The sequence below is a fragment of the Abramis brama genome, assembly GCF_963993115.1.
Source record: "Abramis brama genome assembly, chromosome: 20".
In the NCBI taxonomy this organism is placed as follows: Eukaryota; Metazoa; Chordata; class Actinopteri; order Cypriniformes; family Leuciscidae; genus Abramis; species Abramis brama.
In genome coordinates this window covers 14,199,277-14,219,325 of record NC_139982.1, presented here as the reverse complement: position 1 = coordinate 14,219,325, position 20,049 = coordinate 14,199,277, and the positions used below count along the sequence as shown (strand labels likewise).

The following is a 20,049-nucleotide window of genomic DNA, read 5'->3' as shown; positions in this document are numbered from 1 at the left end:
CCTGCCTCCGTGAGCGACGACACTGCCTCCGTGAATGAAGACACTGCCTCCGTGAGCTACCCTGCCTCCGTGAGCTACCCTGCCTCCGTGAGCTACCCTGCCTCCGTGAGCTACCCTGCCTCCGTGAGCTACCCTGCCTCCGTGAGCTACCCTGCCTCCGTGAGCGACCCTGCCTCCGTGAGCGACCCTGCCTCCGTGAGCGACCCTGCCTCCGTGAGCGACCCTGCCTCCGTGAGCGACCCTGCCTCCGTGAGCGACCCTGCCTCCGTGAGCGACCCTGCCTCCGTGAGCGACGACACTGCCTCCGTGAGCGAAGACACTGCCTCCGTGAGCTACCCTGCCTCCGTGAGCTACCCTGCCTCCGTGAGCTACCCTGCCTCCGTGAGCTACCCTGCCTCCGTGAGCGACCCTGCCTCCGTGAGCGACCCTGCCTCCGAGAGCGACCCTGCCTCCGTGAGCGACCCTGCCTCCGTGAGCTACCCTGCCTCCGTGAGCTACCCTGCCTCCGTGAGCGACCCTGCCTCCGTGAGCGACCCTGCCTCCGTGAGCTACCCTGCCTCCGTGAGCTACCCTGCCTCCGTGAGCGACCCTGCCTCCGTGAGCGACCCTGCCTCCGTGAGCGACCCTGCCTCCGTGAGCGAAGACACTGCCTCCGTGAGCTACCCTGCCTCCGTGAGCTACCCTGCCTCCGTGAGCTACCCTGCCTCCGTGAGCTACCCTGCCTCCGTGAGCTACCCTGCCTCCGTGAGCTACCCTGCCTCCGTGAATGACGACCCTGCCTCCGTGAATGACGACCCTGCCTCCGTGAATGACGACCCTGCCTCCGTGAATGACGACCCTGCCTCCGTGAATGACGACCCTGCCTCCGTGAATGACGACCCTGCCTCCGTGAGCGACCCTGCCTCCGTGAGCGACGACCCTGCCTCCGTGAGCGACACTGCCTCCGCGAGCGACACTGCCTCCGTGAATGACGACACTGCCTCCGTGAAGAGGCAGGGTCGCTCACGGAGGCAGTGTCGCTCACGGAGGCAGTGTCGCTCACGGAGGCAGGGTCGCTCACGGACGCAGGGTCGCTCACGGACGCAGGGTCGCTCACGGAGGCAGGGTCGCTCCGTGAATGACGACACTGCCTCCGTGAATGACGACACTGCCTCCGTGAGCAACACTGCCTCCGTGAGCAACACTGCCTCCGTGAATGACGACACTGCCTCCGTGAAGAGGCAGGGTCGCTCACGGAGGCAGGGTCGCTCGCGGAGGCAGGGTCGCTCGCCGAGGCAGTGTCGCTCACGGAGGCAGGGTCACAGAGACTGACGCTTTAAGACTGACAGTGCCTCTCCGACTGACTCTGACTGCATTGGAGCCTGTCACTGCATTTATAGAGACAATCACTGCATAAATAAAAAAATACAGTTTTACTGAAATCATTCTCGTGGAAGCAATATTGTCTTATTTATTAAACACTAGGGGTGTAACAATATATCGTGTCACAATAAATTGAAAAATGCAAAATACAAAAATGCAACAATATGTATCGTGTATTAAAAAAAAAAAAAAAAAAAAAATATATATATATATATATATATATATATATATATATATATATATATATATATATATATATATATATATATATATATATATATATACACACACACACACACACACACACACACACTACCGTTCAAAAGTTTGGGGTCAGTAAGATTTTTAATGTTTTTAAAAGAAGTATCTTCTGCTCACCAAGGCTGCATATATTTGATTAAAAAAAACAGTAAATTTTTTTTTAAAATGACTGTTTTCTATTTTAATATATTTTAAACTGTAATTTATTCCTGTGATCAAAGCTGAATTTTCAGCATCATTACTCCAGTCTTCAGTGTCACATGATCCTTCAGAAATCATTCTAATATGCTGATTTTATGCTCAAGAAACATTCATTATTATTATCAATGTTGAAAACAGTTGTGTACATTTTTTCAAAATTCTTTGATGAATAGAAAGTTCAAAAGAACAGCATTTATTTAAAATAGAATATTTTCTAACATTATAAATGTCTCTACTGTAACTTTTGATCAGTTTAACTCATCCTTGATGAATAAAAGTATTGATTTATTTTCTTTCTTTCCCCCAAAAATAAAATTAAAATTCTTACTGACCCCAAACTTGAACGGTACATACACACATAATTTGCACCAAACTTAAATATAATCAGTTAGAATACAGGGGGGGGGGGGGGCATGAGCTCCATGAGCATAAAAGAACAATGCAGAATTAAATCACCTTTCTACGATTTGATAATCTCACTGAATCGTATCACGATTTTGATTAATTTTGCAGCAATAATAAACACCATCATTAAACTGCAAATAGGTTCTGTCATCTTCGCAGAAAATAAACGTCTATTTACTGCAAATACAGAGCATTTGTGATGAGACATTTTGTGCAAACAAAGCCTGTGACAATGTATTCTTGCACATTTGAAATGTTTGTATCTCTGATGATGTTAGTCATCCAACAACACTGTTCACCAAAAAGAACACAAAAATGCATCTAATGACAGGTGCAAAATGCAAACAAACTTACAAAAGTAAAGACGACAATTTCAGGGAAAAGTGTTTGTTTTCAACAACAAAAAAGATATCAGGAAAACCTTAGTCATTTTTAGTCACTTAAAACTAAAACTATATCAAAATGTATTTAAAATAGTAATGCATTTAAGACTTACTGATAGAAAAATTATAATTAAACATTATTTGGAGTACTTCTTTATTACACAATGCACATTTCTTAATATTAAGTCTAAAATGTGTTTTAATATCACTATTAGTAAGGATATCAGGAATATCCGACTTTAAATGCAAGATATTTAAACCTAAAGTATACTTGCAATATTTCCACTTCAGCACAATCAAATATACTTAAGTATACCTTTAGTTGAACTTCAGCACTATTTCTGGATAACTAAATTGCATTAAGTACAAAATTAGTTGTTCCAATTTAGCAGACTTTAAGTATGCCAAATTAGTATACTAAAGGTACAATTGCAGGGTATTTAAAATACTACCATAATGTAATAATACATTTTATTTAAATGTATTTAAAGTTTCATTCATACCAGAATGGACAAATTGCTTATTATTGTTAATAGGAATTTGGGGTGAAAATGGCTATTTGTCATGAAAACAGGGTAACAATGTAAAACAGTCCAAAAATGTCTTTCTATTTTAGTGTGAAATATGACCAAGACATGTTCCTGACAGGTTTTGTGAGATTCAGCCATACAGCCGCAAGTCATACTTTGAAAAGGTCCTGATCAAAGTCAGGTCTCTTCATGTGGATCTTTGGAAATCCCACTTTCTTCTCACTTTATTTGAAGACTCACTTCATTGGGGGACACTTAATATTCAACAATATTATTGATCGGACTGAACTGATTCTTTTGAACTAGAACTAAACTGATCTGGATGATGACATCATTTTTTGCAGAACTGCTTAATAGATGAAATTAACTAATTTAAAGGGGTCATATAATGGTACATGCACTTTTACAAGTTGATTGTACTGAAATGTGTGTTGGCAGTGCCTGTACACAACCATCATAAAATGATAAAAATCCATAGTGTTTTTTTTTTAACCTCCTTATATGTTTCCCCTCTCTCAAATCAAGCCGTTCGACCGCACACGGTCGAACGCCCCTCCAACGATAGTTGATTGACAGCAGCGTTTCAACACAGACCCGCCCTCGCTTGTGAGCGAGCTGTCAATCATAGTCCGCATTGTTGATACGCTGGAGCAGAATGGCGTCTAAGCGATTGTGGTGTTCTGTTCTTGGGTGCAATAACGAACACAGCATCATTTTGATGTTCCTAAATCCGAACCGCTGAAGACGCAGTGGCTGAGTTTGTTTTCGAAGGGAATATTCCCCACGATCAACGTCAATGCTTTCATGTTTGCGCGAATCATTTCACACACCAGACTGCTTTACAAACGAGGTCAGTATAAAGCTGGTTTTGCTAAGAAGCTGCTCCAGAAAATATTATCGGTACCAACTATTCGTGTTCCTGCTGCACCTCCAGAAGAAGAAGTGAGTGTAAAGTTTTATTAACCTTTATATTAATATTTATATTAATCTTTGCAAATCGCTTGCTGCACGCTTCACGATGAATGCGGCTGTTTACACTCAGGGTACATTACAGCATGTTTTCTACGTACCACGTTCTCAATATAATTCATAATCCCACGTTTATAATGAACAACGCGTTATGGTTATTGTGTTATTATTACAAACGGTGTACGCACAGAACAGAGGGGCGGGGTGAGCAAAGCTCATTATCATTTAAAGACACATGCACTTAAACGGCTGAAAACAGAGCTGTTTTTGACCAGGTAAAATGAGTATCTTACAATACTAATGAGAATTTTTAATTAAAGTATATTACAAACTTTTAATTTAGACCCTAAAGAATCATATTAACTTGTACAAAAATGGCATTATATGACCCCTTTAATAATTGATGATCTTTACAACAAAACTGAATCAACACTGAACTGACTTCAACAGCCGAAATGCATAATTTTCCTGTCATCACTGTAAAGCTGCCTCAAAACAGTCTGAATTATATAAAGCACTCTATAAATAATGGTGAGTTGACTTGAAACACAGAAAGCATTACATCATTCAGTTCAACCTTTTCAGTGTAAATGCCACTCCTAAGACAGGAATGTTGTGGAAATCACCGCAGTAACAGATAAATTACACACATCCGGCGCCGCGTTCATTGACTGTAATCGTGTCACTTTCCCACAGTCTGTGTGCAGGACGGGCGGCATTCTTTACCTGTCGCGGCTGACGGGAAACATCGCGCTTAAAAATCTAAAGCATTCAAAGCTAAGCATTTTTGGAAGGCTTCTCGAGGTGAAGGAAACACTACAACGTCACGGTGGTTGAAGACACAAATTCAACTGACATTCCTTGGCTGAGATGAAAGGCTTTTTGACTGTGTTTGGCTATTAAAAACTGAAGAATCTCCTCAAACTATCAAAAGCCCTGTTGTAGCGACTGCTTTCCTTTGACCTGTGTTATTGAGAACCTTCACACACACACACACGCAATAAACATATCTTAGCCTAAATATGACTGTCAGTTAGACATAAGTAGAACAGGTTAGAAACAGGTACGATTTCTGCTCTAAAATATGATTTTGTTTAAAAGCATTTTCGAAATGCATTTAATAAAATGGCTAAGAATATAATAGAGCTGTTATTATATAATACAGATGTTCGTTGTGAAACTGGACAAAATGCACAAAAAAGTATGAACATGGTTAAAATACGGCTAGCTGTGGAACAAGCAATATTCAATTAGTTTAAATGTATGAGACTGATTTATTGATAGATCCAAATCCAAACTTGATTATTGCATATTTAAAAACTTTTTTTTTTATTGCTGACAAATATGCACCACATTCATTTGTTAAATGAATGTGATGCATATATATATATATATATTTTTTTTTTAGAGACTGACGGAAATCAGTTTTCTTTGAAAATTTGATTAAAATATATATTTGTGCCTATAAATGCAAACCTATGCATCACTAGGAAACATTTTGTCCTGATTAAAAAAAGAAATGTCAGTTTAAATCTACACTGAATTATCAAACACAACTAGGTTTTTGTTTTGAGGAAAATGTAATTGTCACCAGTCACATTAATGAACTGTACTCATCAAAACTCAGAATATGCAAGTACAACGGAAACGAGCCAAAGAGGCTATGGAAATGACAGGGCATAGCATTTAAAAAAGAAATTATTATTTTATTAAAGGGTTAGTTCACCCAAAAATGAACATTTTATCATTAATTACTCACCCTCTCATGTCAGTCCAAACCCATAAGACCTTTGTTCATCTTCAGAACACAAATTAAGATATTAATTTGATATTAATGATTTCAGAACACAAATTAAGATATTAATTTGATATGAATGATTTCTAAATCATGCCGCACCACAGCGTCACTGACATAGTTTTCCATTAAAACAGGACATATATATGTATTGTGTAATGTGTATTGTGCATTTTTCAGTAACAGGTTTGTTTTTGTGGCTTGAAATAATAGAGAATATAATTTAGATCGCAATTTCTCTTTTCGTTTGTGCCGTTTTATCAAATACTTTCATTCAAACTCATTGATGCCACTTTTTTGGGCATAAAGCGCCCAAGCGTCTTTGGCAATTATTAGAGAAGTCACAGAATTTTTTTTAATTTAACGCACAAACAGTGACTGACTGTCATAAAGCTGAGAGCAATACAGATTTAATAATACATATACTTAAATCTAATTTGTGACTTTGATAATCTGATTTATTTATCATATATATGTTTTAGCTAAGTTATAAGTTACATATAAGTTCTCAATGGCTGGTCACTTGAGTTGGCTGGTGAGTGAAAAAGTTCATTTCAAACCCTGATTATTATTATGATGATGTTGTTGATGTCCCTAATTAATCAGGTATTCAATATTCCTGCTTTAACAATTAACTGTTATTTTCAATTCACTGACTATTAAAAATTTGGTCACTTTTTTTTTTTTTTAATTGAGTGTCTTTAACTGCTATGTACTATGTAAAAAAAGGACAATGTAGTTATTGTGTTCATTTAATAGCAAACACTGCTATTAAGGTGGGATATGGGTTAGTTTAGGGACAGGTTTGGTGGTATGGGTAGGTTTAAGGGTGGGTTGAGGTGTAAGAGAAGGTCAACAGTGTAATTATAGATGTCATCACAGAAATGTATTACAGCTGTAACTATATTACGGTATATCTTAAATATACGTACAATGTAAAAACATGCATGTACACAAGTGCACTGTATTAAATTATTAATTTAAAGGTTAGTACATAGTAGTTCAAGACATCTAATATAAAGTGGGGCCAACAATTAGATTGATGTGTATTTTTGTCCAGACCACTGCTGAAGATGCAGAAGCTGTCTAGCGCCACCTGGAGGAAGTTTGTATTACATACAAAATAGTTCTGAGTTGGAAACATTTGCCACCCAGTGGATAGTCCACCAATTCAGACAAACATAATTGTGGGACGCCCCCTGCTGTCCAGAAGACACTAAAAAGTAAATTTATAGCATCTAATTAAACGTGTATGCCATCAAAAATAGAATTTGAGAGAAATTTCACAGTTTTTAAAGTACCCATGAAACCAAAATTGAGTTTTTTTGGGATTTAGTATGAATATGTTCGCCTTACTGATATCTATCAGGCATCTATCAGATTCAAAACAATGACAAAATTCTTATTTAGAAAATATAGGCATTAAAACTCACAGCCTCTCACTTCCGCCAATATGGATCAGTGATTTTGATGACATGCACTTCAGCTTCTCATCAGATTTTCTGTCCAATCAAATGCACTCTAGAATCTGAAGAGTCCCGCCCCTTACATTATAAATAGATGCTGAAGCTCCGGCTAAAACCGGTCACTTGTTCACACATTAACTATTTTCTACATGATGAATGGCACATAGTGCACTATATAGGGGATAGGGAGCGAGTAAATATGCTTTCCATTGGGGCGAATGAAGTCTGGTTTCATGTTAGTGTCACGCAGTGGCGGATCTACGGGGTGGCAAAGGGTGGCAGCTGCCACCCCTGGGATACAGTCTTGCCACCCCTGTTGCCACCCCATTTATAAATCAGATAATATTTTTTAAGTATATTTTATGTTCATAGCTACACGTTGAAGGCCAAGGAGACCCGCAAAAAACTCCTCTCAAACAGAAATCGCCGATTTAGAATCCCCTCCCCCTCACAATGGTTTCACCCATCACTAGCACGGCAGCGACCCCCGCGAAAATGAAATTTCACCAGTGGCAGCAGGGCAGCCTGGGCAGGCAACACAGTGCATCTGTCTGTAGTACGCAGTGTCTTGCAACCCGACTGGAGAGACGGAGCTTCCCCAGAGCCTCTGAAGGTGAAGTGAGTTTCCCCAGGTGTAGTTTAAATACACGTTTAACTTAAAGTTACATTTGTAATGAATGTATTGTATGCTAAAGACGATTCAGCATCAGCAAAAACATTGAGTCTATTACGTTAGCCAAAATCAGCGGTCAAATCGCTCCCTCGTGATTTGTAAGAGCACTCTTCCCTTTGATTAGCCTAATTTTGATTTTAGTAAAGACAAGAACAGCTTAATAAAAAATATAAAATATTGTTTGTATCCATAACGTTTACTGATGGCCGACGTTACGTTACAACACACAATACAGTGCCAGTTAGGAGATCGATCATTTGATTAGCTAAGCAGTCCTATTAAATCCAATTCCTCTCAGATATCACAGCAATGAAACTAGGTTACAACTGGGGAAATAACAAATACAATAGGATTAAGTATGGGCATTAATAGTTGGGAGAAAATATGATGCGTAATAATGATTAGATCTGCATTTGGTCTTAAAGAGGCAGCAGTCTAATAATCCTGCTGACGATTGCTCCATTAATGTGAATCAAATAACAAAAGGCAAAGAAAAAATCAGTTGCAGCTCTTGAATGATATAAGCTTTAATCCATCTATGATAAACTATGCAGTGTTATTTTACATCTGACTTTATTAGATGTCTTTTTAGCCCATATTACTCCTGAACAGTAATGTCAGTAGACATTACTGAAATTAAAGCACTGGGTATATAATTTGTATATTTGTTTAATTGTATACTTTTTTTTGTTTGACCATGTGTTTGTACTTTGTTTTTTGGTGTCCTATGTCTTCTGAATATAAAACACAAAAGCCTGCACTCTTCTGCATAACGTATGTTTTATTTGTTTTGTTAAAGCATTGCTTTTTCTTTTGCTATAGATATTTATTTTACATTTCAAAATATAAAACAATATTAATTGTGTTCAAAAATTTTTTTCCCCCCTTTTTTTAATATAACAAAAAGAACCGATAAGAATACCGTTAAAGTACCGGATCGATAAGGAGTATTGGTAAGAGTAGTAATAACGAATGATACCTATCCCTATTGGCAGCAACAAATTAAAAGTTATGGCCAATTTAACTGTGATTAAATTCAGTATATATACGTCTGCCATATTTTGCCACCCCTCAAAAATTCCTGCCCCCCTCTCGCCACCCCATAAATATTTTTCTAGATCCGCCCCTGGTGTCACGCAAAGTGCTGCAGCTCCAGTCCAGAGACACGATACACAGAGCGGATCATGTGATCGAGTCGCCGCAGACCAGAAAACGTTTTGGACCCTTTTGAATTTTACACAGAATGCTGTATATTAAAACGATATGGAGGAGATCAGGAGGAGAAATAGTTTGGGATTAGAAAGGAAACTGCTGCTTTTCCCCGAGCTCAACGGCTCTGGCCGCGCTGTGATATAAACTAAATGCTATTGGCTATTTTAAAAAAGGGAGGAGCTGCTTGATATGTCCCTCCGCGTCTTCCTGTTTAAGTGGAAGTTGATATTCCTCATGACCTCAAACTCTTTAGGCGTTTTCACACTTGGCAAGTTTGGTTTGATTAAAACTAACTCTGGTGCGATTGCTCTGTTAGTGTGAATGCTTCCACCAAACAAGCGGATCGAGACGCACCTTTTCATAGGGTCTCGGACCACTTCCAAACGAACTCTGGTGCGGTTCCACTGAAATATGAACGCAACATGGACCAAAGACATCTAACTACCCACAAACAGGAAGTGAGGTCACAAGATGCAACCCTAAAATGGACTGTAAAATCATATGATCATCCAATCATATTTTGAAAAATCAACAAACCAATTCAATAAACCAAACCAATTCACTACCTGATATAGATCATAAGTATTCAAGAGCCTTTTCATGAAACGCCATTAAACAAGAAAAGATGCCAATCCATTTGAAAACACTCTCAATTATCTTAATCCCAAGATTTCAGTCTAATTAAATCATACCAACAAGACCAAATCACTCAGTCTGTCACACTCTCGTAATGCTAAACTATGAGATCTGTTTAGGTAGTTTCTCAGGTAGTAACTAAGATGAGGCTTAATCTTTTGTTGTACAGTTTATGGCGATTCTCTATTCTTCTGCCTGGGAAACCAAATCCAAAAGGTTAAAAATTATGAATTTGTTGCTGCAGTGTAACATACCTTTAGCCGGAGAGAAGAAGTTGAAGAATGAATCTTGTGGAATCTCTTTGGAGACAGTCCGAATGGTCCCTCTTCCTTTGTGTTTCTGCTTCTTTTTAACAATTTTTACTGTCACATCTTTGCCTTTTTGCCAGTCAATCTTACAACTAAAAAAAAAAAAAAAAAAAAGGAAAAATGCATAATTTAGAAACACTGGTAGTCCAGATTTATGTAAAGTACAGAATCAAATGTAAATGCCATGTGAAAATGTTTAATTCTCTCCCAAACAAGCCACAAATTGATGTGTCATTCATGCTAAATCAATTCTACACTACCGCTAAAAGTTTGGAATAATTAAGATTTTTTTATGTGAAATTTTTTATTTTTTTATGAGTTTAAAAGAAGTAAATACAGTGATACACAGTGGCACATTGGCATTTTGACGTGCTCTTTGTCGAATTCATTCGTGCGTAAGAATGGTTTGACAAATAAATTTAAATTCCATAACTTTTTGTTGGCATGTTCTGAAGATCTGGTTCAATTTTAATGAAAATCGGAGCAACGGGGGGGATTTGAAAAAGTAGGTTTTTCTGAATTTTTAGGGTGCGATCGAATCGTCTTGAGGTTTCTAGCCCTTACAGTTCAAAAGTTATTAGCATAAATGTGAGTACACATTTAAACAGTTGGTGGCGCTAGAGGGTTTGAATTAGAGACTCCAAATTTGCTATGGTGATAGTTCAGACTGTCCTCTAACTGTGTGCCAAATTTCACAACTTTCCCACAAGCGGTTTTATGGGCTGCCATCGACTTCCAGAGCGGAAGAAGAAGAACGCCAACGATTACAATAGGTGCCTACACACCTTTGCTGCACAATATTATTGTTTTACTGTATTTAGATCAGATAAATGCAGCCTTGGTGAGCACAAGAGATTTCTTTAAAAAAACAAATTCAAACCTTTGATTGGTAGGGTATATACTTAAAGACTTTTGGTTAGGATTTCTATTAGAAAGCGCAACTAACTAGTTCTCCATCTTACCCTTCACAGTCCACGATCTCCGGCCCCTCGAAAGAGAATGGATCTTCCGCGTCCGGCTCTGATTTCATCTTGTAGACTTTAGTGAGGACCGAGTTACTGAAGAAACTGTTGGGCTCAAAGTGGAACTCTAACGTGAAACTCTGTTTTTTTGACAAACAATTGAACAATATTAAAATTGATACCTGTATATATATTTGCTTATAAGTAAACAGAGGCTAGTTTAGCTGGTTTGACAAACCATTGGCTGTCCAGGCTCAGAAAACTTCACAGTGATGTCCTGCAAGTGTTTCAGGATTGGCTCATCATGCTCCTACAGGAAACAAAAAAAGGATCCCAGGAGGGTTAGCCTAAGCCGGCATGGATTCAACTTCGGAAATCACTGTGTGGAATGGAAGAAACATGACTCTGTACAGTCCTACTGATCACTTGATTATTTAAATGAAATCAAGAAAATTATACATTAAATGACTACATTATCAGATTACATGTGAACTGTGCATGTACCGATACAAACTTGCATATCCTCTAAGGGCTTCCTGTCACAAAAACCACATCCTGTTTAAACCACATCAACCCTTTATGCAAAGGGTCAAAGCAGTCATCATTGATTTATGCAATGTCCTTTTTTAATGACAATTTTTAATGACATGTCAGCAGCTGAGGCTATTTTCATGGCAAGAGCAAAGTTGAGCTGCGTAAATACAAAACAAAAACCAAACTAAAAATAGAGTAGTTTAAAATGATGCAATTATAGATATTTTAAATGCACATATTATAAAAATTATAATACTTCGTCTGGTAAAATCTAACTAAACAAGTCCTTAAGTGACCTTACTTAAAAACAAAACAAACACAAAGCCAGGACCGTCCAATAAAATGCAATGTTTATCTGTTATAAAATGTATAGCTCTAGCTCCAAAATCTGGCCACAGTGACCCTACAGTTAAAATATGTATTATTATTATTATTATTATTATTATGATGATAAAATGTGTAATGATAATATTAGTATTATTGGCCAGTAGTTCATGTTGTGCATAACAAAAGCCCTAAAATGTGGCAAATTTGGCCCCAACATACAAACATACAACATACAAACAAAAAAATGGCCCCAACATACTTCAAGCGAAATCGAATAAATAACTGGTGTGACGTCATTTCAAACAAAATCAGGCCAAAACTTGGTTTGTTTGGTGTTCGTTTCGGGAGTTCGGATCAGCTTGCCAGAGCAAACCACCATTGGTCAGTGGTGATGATGTAATAGGTAGGTGTGGCTCTGAGGCTCCGCCTTCTTTGGCATGGAAATCTTCTTTGGTTTAGTCCCTCGAGGTCAGATGACCACGAGTAAAAATAAGTCGCTTAATAGTAGAAAATGAAGTTGTAATTCTAATTGAAAGCGACACTTATACTGTTTTTCATGTTTAATACTGTAAAGCTGCTTGATTTAAAGCAATATATTGCATAAAGTATATAAATAGCGTGACGTGACTTTACTGGAGTGCCCAACTGCAGAGCTTGTGCAAACATATCTACATTGTTATGATCAGATGCTGTTTTCTCACCGCCGCTCTCATTTTTGTTGCGTGTTTATTTTGTTATTGAAAAAAGCGCACAGCTCATATTTACATATTAATCTAAACTCGTTGGGAAGTTAGCTAACAGTTCCGCCAAAGAAAAGAAAAAAAGAACTTTGCAGTGAGTATATCAGGGCCTTAATGCATGGCTTATAGCTTTATTATTTCACTTTACTGCTTTATTATTTTTATTTTATTATGTTTTATATTTTTAATTTACTGTTAAATTCTATTTAAAAATCACATTAAAACCCAAATGAGCAAATATTTTTCACACTAATTAACCGCAAACAGGTCAGAATGTGAATCTGACTGCGATGTAAACATGTCTTCTGCGAAAGCTTTGGCGAAGAAATTAAGCAGAAGTAATGTGAAAGTTCACCTGCAGCATTTCTCCAAGCATATCCACATGTTTAAAGATGGTGAGCCAGAACTCCGGGATTCCTTTCGGATCAACGGCGCTGGCTGAATCTGCCTGCTTGTCCTCCAGAGCAGCTTTTTTCTGCAAATCTGCCTGTGGGTGTAAATCGGTTTATAAAATCGACCATTAGCACACAATCTCTAAATGAGAAGTTCAACAGCTCAGGGCTTCCATAGAAAGGTTTGCCAAGAAAATAGCTTTTTGCAATTGATATGATGTGGTTTCAGGATTCTCACAAGTATCAACTTACAGCAAGCTCGTCTTCCTCCTTGTCACTTTGCCATTCGCATTCCTCATCCGTGGGTTCAACAGCACCAGTCACAATCTCCCGTCTCTGAACACAGAAGCATTGTGTTATGTGACAACATCATTTCAAGGGCACAACACTCATAGCAATCAATTCGAAAACAATTATGTAAGACAAAACTGAAGCATATTTGCCTGTCCAAAGAATTTTTTTATAATTCTGTTTCATGCTGGTCTTGAAAATATTTCTTTGGCCAGGCCTGTAACAGGAAGGCTGGCTTCCCTTTATATGCATTGTGGGTAAAAGTTGAACTACTAGCTCATCACCAGCCAAGGAAATGGCCATGCTTGAATGAGACCAGTCGGCTCTTTGTTGACTTAACACTTGTGACCATACACAATGTTGTTTATATGTCTATGTTATGTTTTGAATATGCTTTAAGACAAACCATGTGCAAATTCATAAGTCAACACCATTGCTGAGTATTTTCTCTTTAAAACTGCAGTGAACCAAAGACAGTCTCAGAAACAGTGTTTGAAATCGCTGGTGTTTCTGACGTCACAAACTACCTTGTAACCAATCAGATCAACGTGTGATCGTCAACGAGTGGATCTCTGAGCTGGTGTGAGTGAGTGGAGGCGGGGCTCATTTGCATATTCATAGAACCGCATACTAAATGAGGCAGGGGTGTAGAGTTACATTCAAGCTATTTTAAAGGGGCATTCCACCCATTTGAACATTGTTTTTTATTTAAAGTGGGTCATATATGTAGTCGAAATGTAAAATAAATTTTGAATTTGGTGCCTTCGTGACCGAGGAAAGACAAAAAATAACTTCAGGACGCATTTGTATGAAAGACAACAACTCCCACAATGCACCACATTGCACAGCTCCGCAAGCCACTCCCACTAATCCAGAACAGAGCATATCTGCATATAAGAGAAATCACTCTTCCGTCTACAAGGCTAGCTACCACCAGAGCTTGAAATTCATTTCACACAAAATGTCTAGTTAGTTGGCGAACTCATTAGTGCATTACTCCTCGTTTGTATTTCTTTCGAAAAGGATTATTGCATGATACCGGGATGTTCAGTCAGAACATATGCGATGCGAAACTAGGATAGTTCACAACACAAACGTCCGTGTCCTCGTCTGATTCAGAGATTTCGTCCAGGAGAAATTGTCATCGTTGAAATTCTTTGCCGCAGACGGACTCTATCTCTGTGTTCGTAGTTGCATAGTGAGATCACCGGCGCCACCAGTCCGCCCTAACTCGAGCCAGCCCGGGCTCCTCGTCCGCGGCAGGCAGGTCTTCTGCCTCGGCTGCTCTTCGCTATAATGTGGCTTGTAAAGGTAGCCACAAACACCTGATTCAAGCATCAGACTTCCGAAATCCTCTTCTTCTATATCATATTGAGTACTCTCCTCCGCTATTGTCATAACTTTACATCTGTCTCCACAGCGCCTGTTAGCTTAGCTTCAAACAAGATGGAGGATATTGCTTTCAGTTTCAGAGAGTAAAGTCCCACCCACCGATCTGTAATAGGTCTGTAGCGTGAGTGGGTCCCGCCCCCTGGGAAAGATGAGGAACGAGTGTCTGTAGTCTCAACAGAAATCCCCCCCTCTTACACTTCCTCCTACAATGACGCAAAATGACAATTTTTGCGTCATTGTAGGAGGAAGTGTAAGAGGTAAATAACGGATTTCTCCCGTCTCAGGGGAAAATGAGAGAGTGTTGCACGACCATTCAACAGTATGACTGGGTTTCTAACAATGCAAAGCTTAATGCTAATGGGTGGAGTGTCCCTTTAAGGCATGAATAATTTTTTTATCAAGGAAAAAAACATTTAAATATGTAATTTTGGTGATCAAAGATGAGTTTTAAGAGATAAAATTATTGACTACAGGGGAACTTTAAGTAAACCAGCTCTGAACTAACTTACACCGAGCGTGTTTAAACAGATAATTGGTACTACAGAGATTCGTTTGCATACCTTGTCAAACATAGGCTGGTAAAGCCCAGCATACTTCCTCTCAAGCTCATGGACCTCTTCGTAGAACTTCGCCTCTATGTTGGCACTCTGGAGCTGGAGCCTCTTTAGGGCATAAACTCTTCTCTTTACGGTTTTGGGCAGGAGGTTGAAATTCGGTATTCTAGATAGCCAAAAGTTAGGCAACAGTTTTACACAACATTAATACAAGTTTGAGAAACTTTACAGACATTTACTAAAACAAGTTAAAATCAAGTTTATGACACATTATTAGCTAAATTTGACAGATACATTTTCATCTTTAAACCAAACTTGGGTCTTCAGCCGACAAAGTTTAAATCCCGTCTGGCTAGCGCTTCCCATAATGTTTACGCATTAGGTCAGAAGGAGGAGAGAAGGCGTCTTTTGTGGCTGTTCGAACACATTCGGCCACATGAACGTTTACACTATGAAAGCAATCCGGTCAAATGCGTTTTCGACTACACTACCGGTCATAAGTTTTAGATCGGTAAGATTTTTAATGTTTTTAAAAGAAGTCTCTTCTGTTCACCAAGGCTGCATTTATTTAAAAATAAATAAATAAATAATAATATTGTGAAATATTATTACAATTTAAAACAGCTGTTTTCTATGTGATTATATATAGAAAAGTGTAATTTATTCCTGTGATCAAAGCTGAATTATTACTCTAGTCTTCAGTGTCACATGATCCTTCAGAAACCATTCTAATATGATGATTTGATGCACAAGAAACATTTATGATTATTATCAATGTTGAAAACAGTTTTATACATTTTTATTTCAGGATTCTTTGATGAATATAAAGTTTAAAAGAACAGTATTTATCTGAAATGGAAAACTTTTGTAACATTAAACACTACCCTTCAAAGGTTTGGGGTCAGTAAGAATTTTTATTTTATTTTTGGGGGAAAGAAATTATAAAATACTTTTATTCATCAACTGTTTTCAACATTGAAAATAATAATGAATGTTTTTGAGCATAAAATCAGCATATTAGAATGATTTCTGAAGGATCATGTGACACTGAAGACTGGAGTAATGATGCTGAAAATTCATCTTTCATCAGAGGAATAAATTACATTTTAAAATATATTAAAATAGAAAACAGTCATTTTAAATTGTCATAATATTTCACAATATTACTGTTAACATTTTAGACCCCGTTTACACCCGTATTTCGCGTCGTCAACTTGTGATCCGATCGACCAAAACGCATCTTAACACCAAGTGTGAACAGGGCCTATGAATTAAGTTTACGAAACTTTACAGATGTTTACTAAAACAACAAGTAACAGAACTTAAATGACACAAGTTTATAACAGATGTTTACAAAACACAAGTTCACTAAATTTTGACAGGATTATGAATTAAGTTTACAAAACTTTATAGACGTTTACTAACACGTTACATAATTTAAATAAAAACAGACTATGACACTTAACAGATATTTACAAAACACAAGTTTGCTAAGTTTTATGAAACAAGTTTATAAAAATTCAGACATTTACTAAAACAACACGTTACGGAACTTAACAAATGAAAAAGGATTATGAAACTTTATAGATGTTTTCAAAACACAAGTTTAGTAAACTTTACAAATGCTGACGAAGCACAAGTTTTTGAAACTTCACAGATATTATACAAAAGAAATTTAACAAAATGTTAGGTTTATCAAATACAGAATTTGAGCCACCAAATAGAAATATGTGATTTTATTTATCATCTTTGCTTTCTAAAATAAAAATTTGCTTAAATAAAATTGCTTCATACCTTTCTACTTGTAAAAAGCCCTCTGGTTTGTCGGACTGAGGGGGTTTATTTCCTCCTTTCCCTTGAAAAAAATGAAAGCAAATATCTCATATGTACAGCGGTCAAAGAGATAGCTGTATAGTTTCAGGTTATTACTGCTTAAAAAACTTATTGTAAATTCTTAAAACTTTTTTGGTAAAGAAAACTTAGCATTTAATGTATATATATATGTATATATATATATATATATATATATATATATATATATATATATATATATATATATATATATATATATACACATATATATATACACAAACACAGTTGTAATAGAAATTATTCAACCCCCACTGCAAATCAGGTTTATTGGCAAAATTTACAGATTTTCAGCCGTTTGCATTAATAAAAATCAAACAAAAAAGTGTCTCTAAATTCGACTGGAAAAGCAACTTTTAATGACTTCTGCAGTCTCAAAATTATTCAACCCCTTCATGGAAAGCATCTTTAGTACTAAGTAGAACATCCTTTTGCTGTTATGACCTGCTGCAATCGAGATGAGCAATGGCCTCCAGTTCAGTAATATTCTTGGGTTTGTGTGCTGCTACCTCTTTCTTCAAATCCCACCAGAGATTTTCTATGGTGTTCAAGTCAGGTGACTGTGATGGCCACTGTAGAGTCTTCCAGGACTTATTCTGCAACCAAACCTTGGTGGAATTTGAGGTATGCTTGGGATCATTGTCTTGTTGGAAGGTCCAATGATGCCCAAACTTCAGCTTCCTCACTGACAGCATGATGTTTTCTTCTAGGATTTCCTGATACTTCAATGAATCCATCTTGCCCTCCACACGCTGCAGGTTTCCAGTGCCAGAGGATGCAAAGCAGCTCCAGAGCATCACCGAGCACCACATGCTGAACTGTAGACAGTGTGTTCTTTTCAGCATACGCTTCATTCTTCTTCCTCCAGACCCGCTGATCCATAGGGCTGAAAAGTTCCAGTTTTGGTTCATCGCTCCACAGAACAGAATCCTAAACGTCTGTGGCTTATTTATATGATTTTGAGCACATTTCTTGTGCTTTTGGGTCAGTAGTGGTGTACGTCTTGGAGTTCTGGCATAGAAACCGCATGCGTTTAGTACGTGCCTATACTGTGCAAGCTGAAACCTCAGTGCATGTTGCCAGCGAGTCTTGCTGCAGGTCTTTTGCAGTAACTCAAGGGTTTTTCTAACGGTATTTATAGGAACATTTAGTTTCTTCGCTATCTTTTTGTATCCTGTTCCTTGTTTGTGAAGGGCGATCTTCTCTTAACTTTTTGGACCATTCTTTTGACTAAAACATATTTCTAACATGCAGTCAAACATGACACTCAACAAACCGAGCCAGTTCAGATATTTCATGTGTTCTAGCTCAAGCACACCTGGTGCAAATAATGAAGCCCTTGATTAGCTGAATCAGGTGTGCTTCAGACGACACCAGTTCTGCAGATTTGTGCTGTTGTGAGGGATTCTATTCAGGAGACTGAATAATCATTAAAAGTTGCATTTTCAGTTGAATTTGGGGGAAACCACTTGAAACATTTGTTGTGTTGAGCTATTTCAATTACTTTTGTTTGATTTGTTGATTGCAAACAGCTGAAAGTCTGTAAATGTTGCCAATAAACATGATATGCAATGGGGGCTGAATAATTGTCAATTATATAAACACACAACACTAAAAACCTACCTTTGGCTTCACTCTTTTTATCCATTTTCACTCCTCAGCTATTTATCAAAGAAAGAAATTAAGACAAGTGAGTGGCATGTTCACATTGAAAAGGCATATACTGTGTCCCAAATTATAATGCAAGTGACATATCAGTAGGATTTCTGTACAATAAACATTCAGATTTTAGTTTTTCAAATAAAGTGTTTGTTTTATTCCTCATATCTTTTGGATAACTGGTATCAATCTCAGAGAGGTTTGTAGTTTGCCAGGTCTACTTAGGTAAATGGAAAACCTACTTAAAAAGGTTGTTCCACATTATCAAGCAAGTCACAGTTCTCATGCAATATGGAGAAAGAAAGATATGTCTGAAGATGAAAGCATGCAATGGTGCAATATTTTGTGAAAACTGAATAGAGAATATCAAACTATAAAAAGATTTGTGAGTGATTTAGAGCACAGAAGAACTCAGTCAGTTAAAAGGCTCATTAAAGGGATATTTCACCCAAAAAAATGAATTCAAAAGTCATTATTTACTCACCCTGAAGTTGTTCCAAACCTGAATGAATTTCTTTCTCCTGATGAACACATCAGAATTCTATACTATGGAAGTCAATGGGGTCCATTCAACATATTCTTCAAAATATCATCTCTTTTGTTCATCAGAAGAAAGAAATTAATACAGGTTTGGAACAACTTGAGGGCGAGTAAATGATGACAGAATATTACTTTTTGGGTGAACTATCCCTTTAAGGGAAGTTTCTATCAAATAAATTAATTGTATTAAAAAGGCAGATAAAAAAAGAGCCATGGTTGAGCAGCAAACAGGCATTTGAAGTTGCTAGCGTCTCTAGAGTCTTAAAGGGATAGTTCACCCAAAAATGAAAATTCTGTCATTAATTTCTCACCCTCTCACATCTCATGTCCTTCCAAACCCGTAAGTCTTTCTTATATCTTCGAAACACAATTGAAGATCTTTTTGATGAAATCTGAGAGCTTTCTGTTCCTCCATTCACAGTCACCGCAACTACCAATTTAAAGCTTCAAAAAGTTCATAAAGAGATCGTAAAACTGATCCAATATGAATCGAGCGGTTTAGTCCAAATTTTCTAAAGAGAAACAATCGCTTTATATGATGAACAGATTGAATTTAGGCTTTTATTCACATATAAACATTCATCAACG

The 20,049-nt window shown here is 37.7% G+C and overlaps 1 protein-coding gene across 2 annotated transcripts in view; it reads right to left on the bottom strand.

Annotated features, from left to right (window-relative positions):
• The window catches only part of nap1l4a (nucleosome assembly protein 1-like 4a), a 36,024-nt gene that overhangs the window by 14,813 nt on the left and 1,162 nt on the right, over positions 1-20,049 (bottom strand). For both annotated transcript variants that reach the window (XM_084095465.1, XM_084095464.1), the window contains exons 2-9: positions 18,886-18,923; positions 17,188-17,248; positions 15,400-15,559; positions 13,409-13,492; positions 13,120-13,251; positions 11,402-11,473; positions 11,164-11,303; positions 10,148-10,293 (exon numbers count right to left, since the gene is read on the bottom strand). In XM_084095465.1, the coding sequence (XP_083951591.1) occupies positions 10,148-10,293; positions 11,164-11,303; positions 11,402-11,473; positions 13,120-13,251; positions 13,409-13,492; positions 15,400-15,559; positions 17,188-17,248; positions 18,886-18,910 (820 nt within the window). In that variant the 5' untranslated portion in view covers positions 18,911-18,923. The remainder of the gene's footprint in view (positions 1-10,147; positions 10,294-11,163; positions 11,304-11,401; positions 11,474-13,119; positions 13,252-13,408; positions 13,493-15,399; positions 15,560-17,187; positions 17,249-18,885; positions 18,924-20,049) is intronic.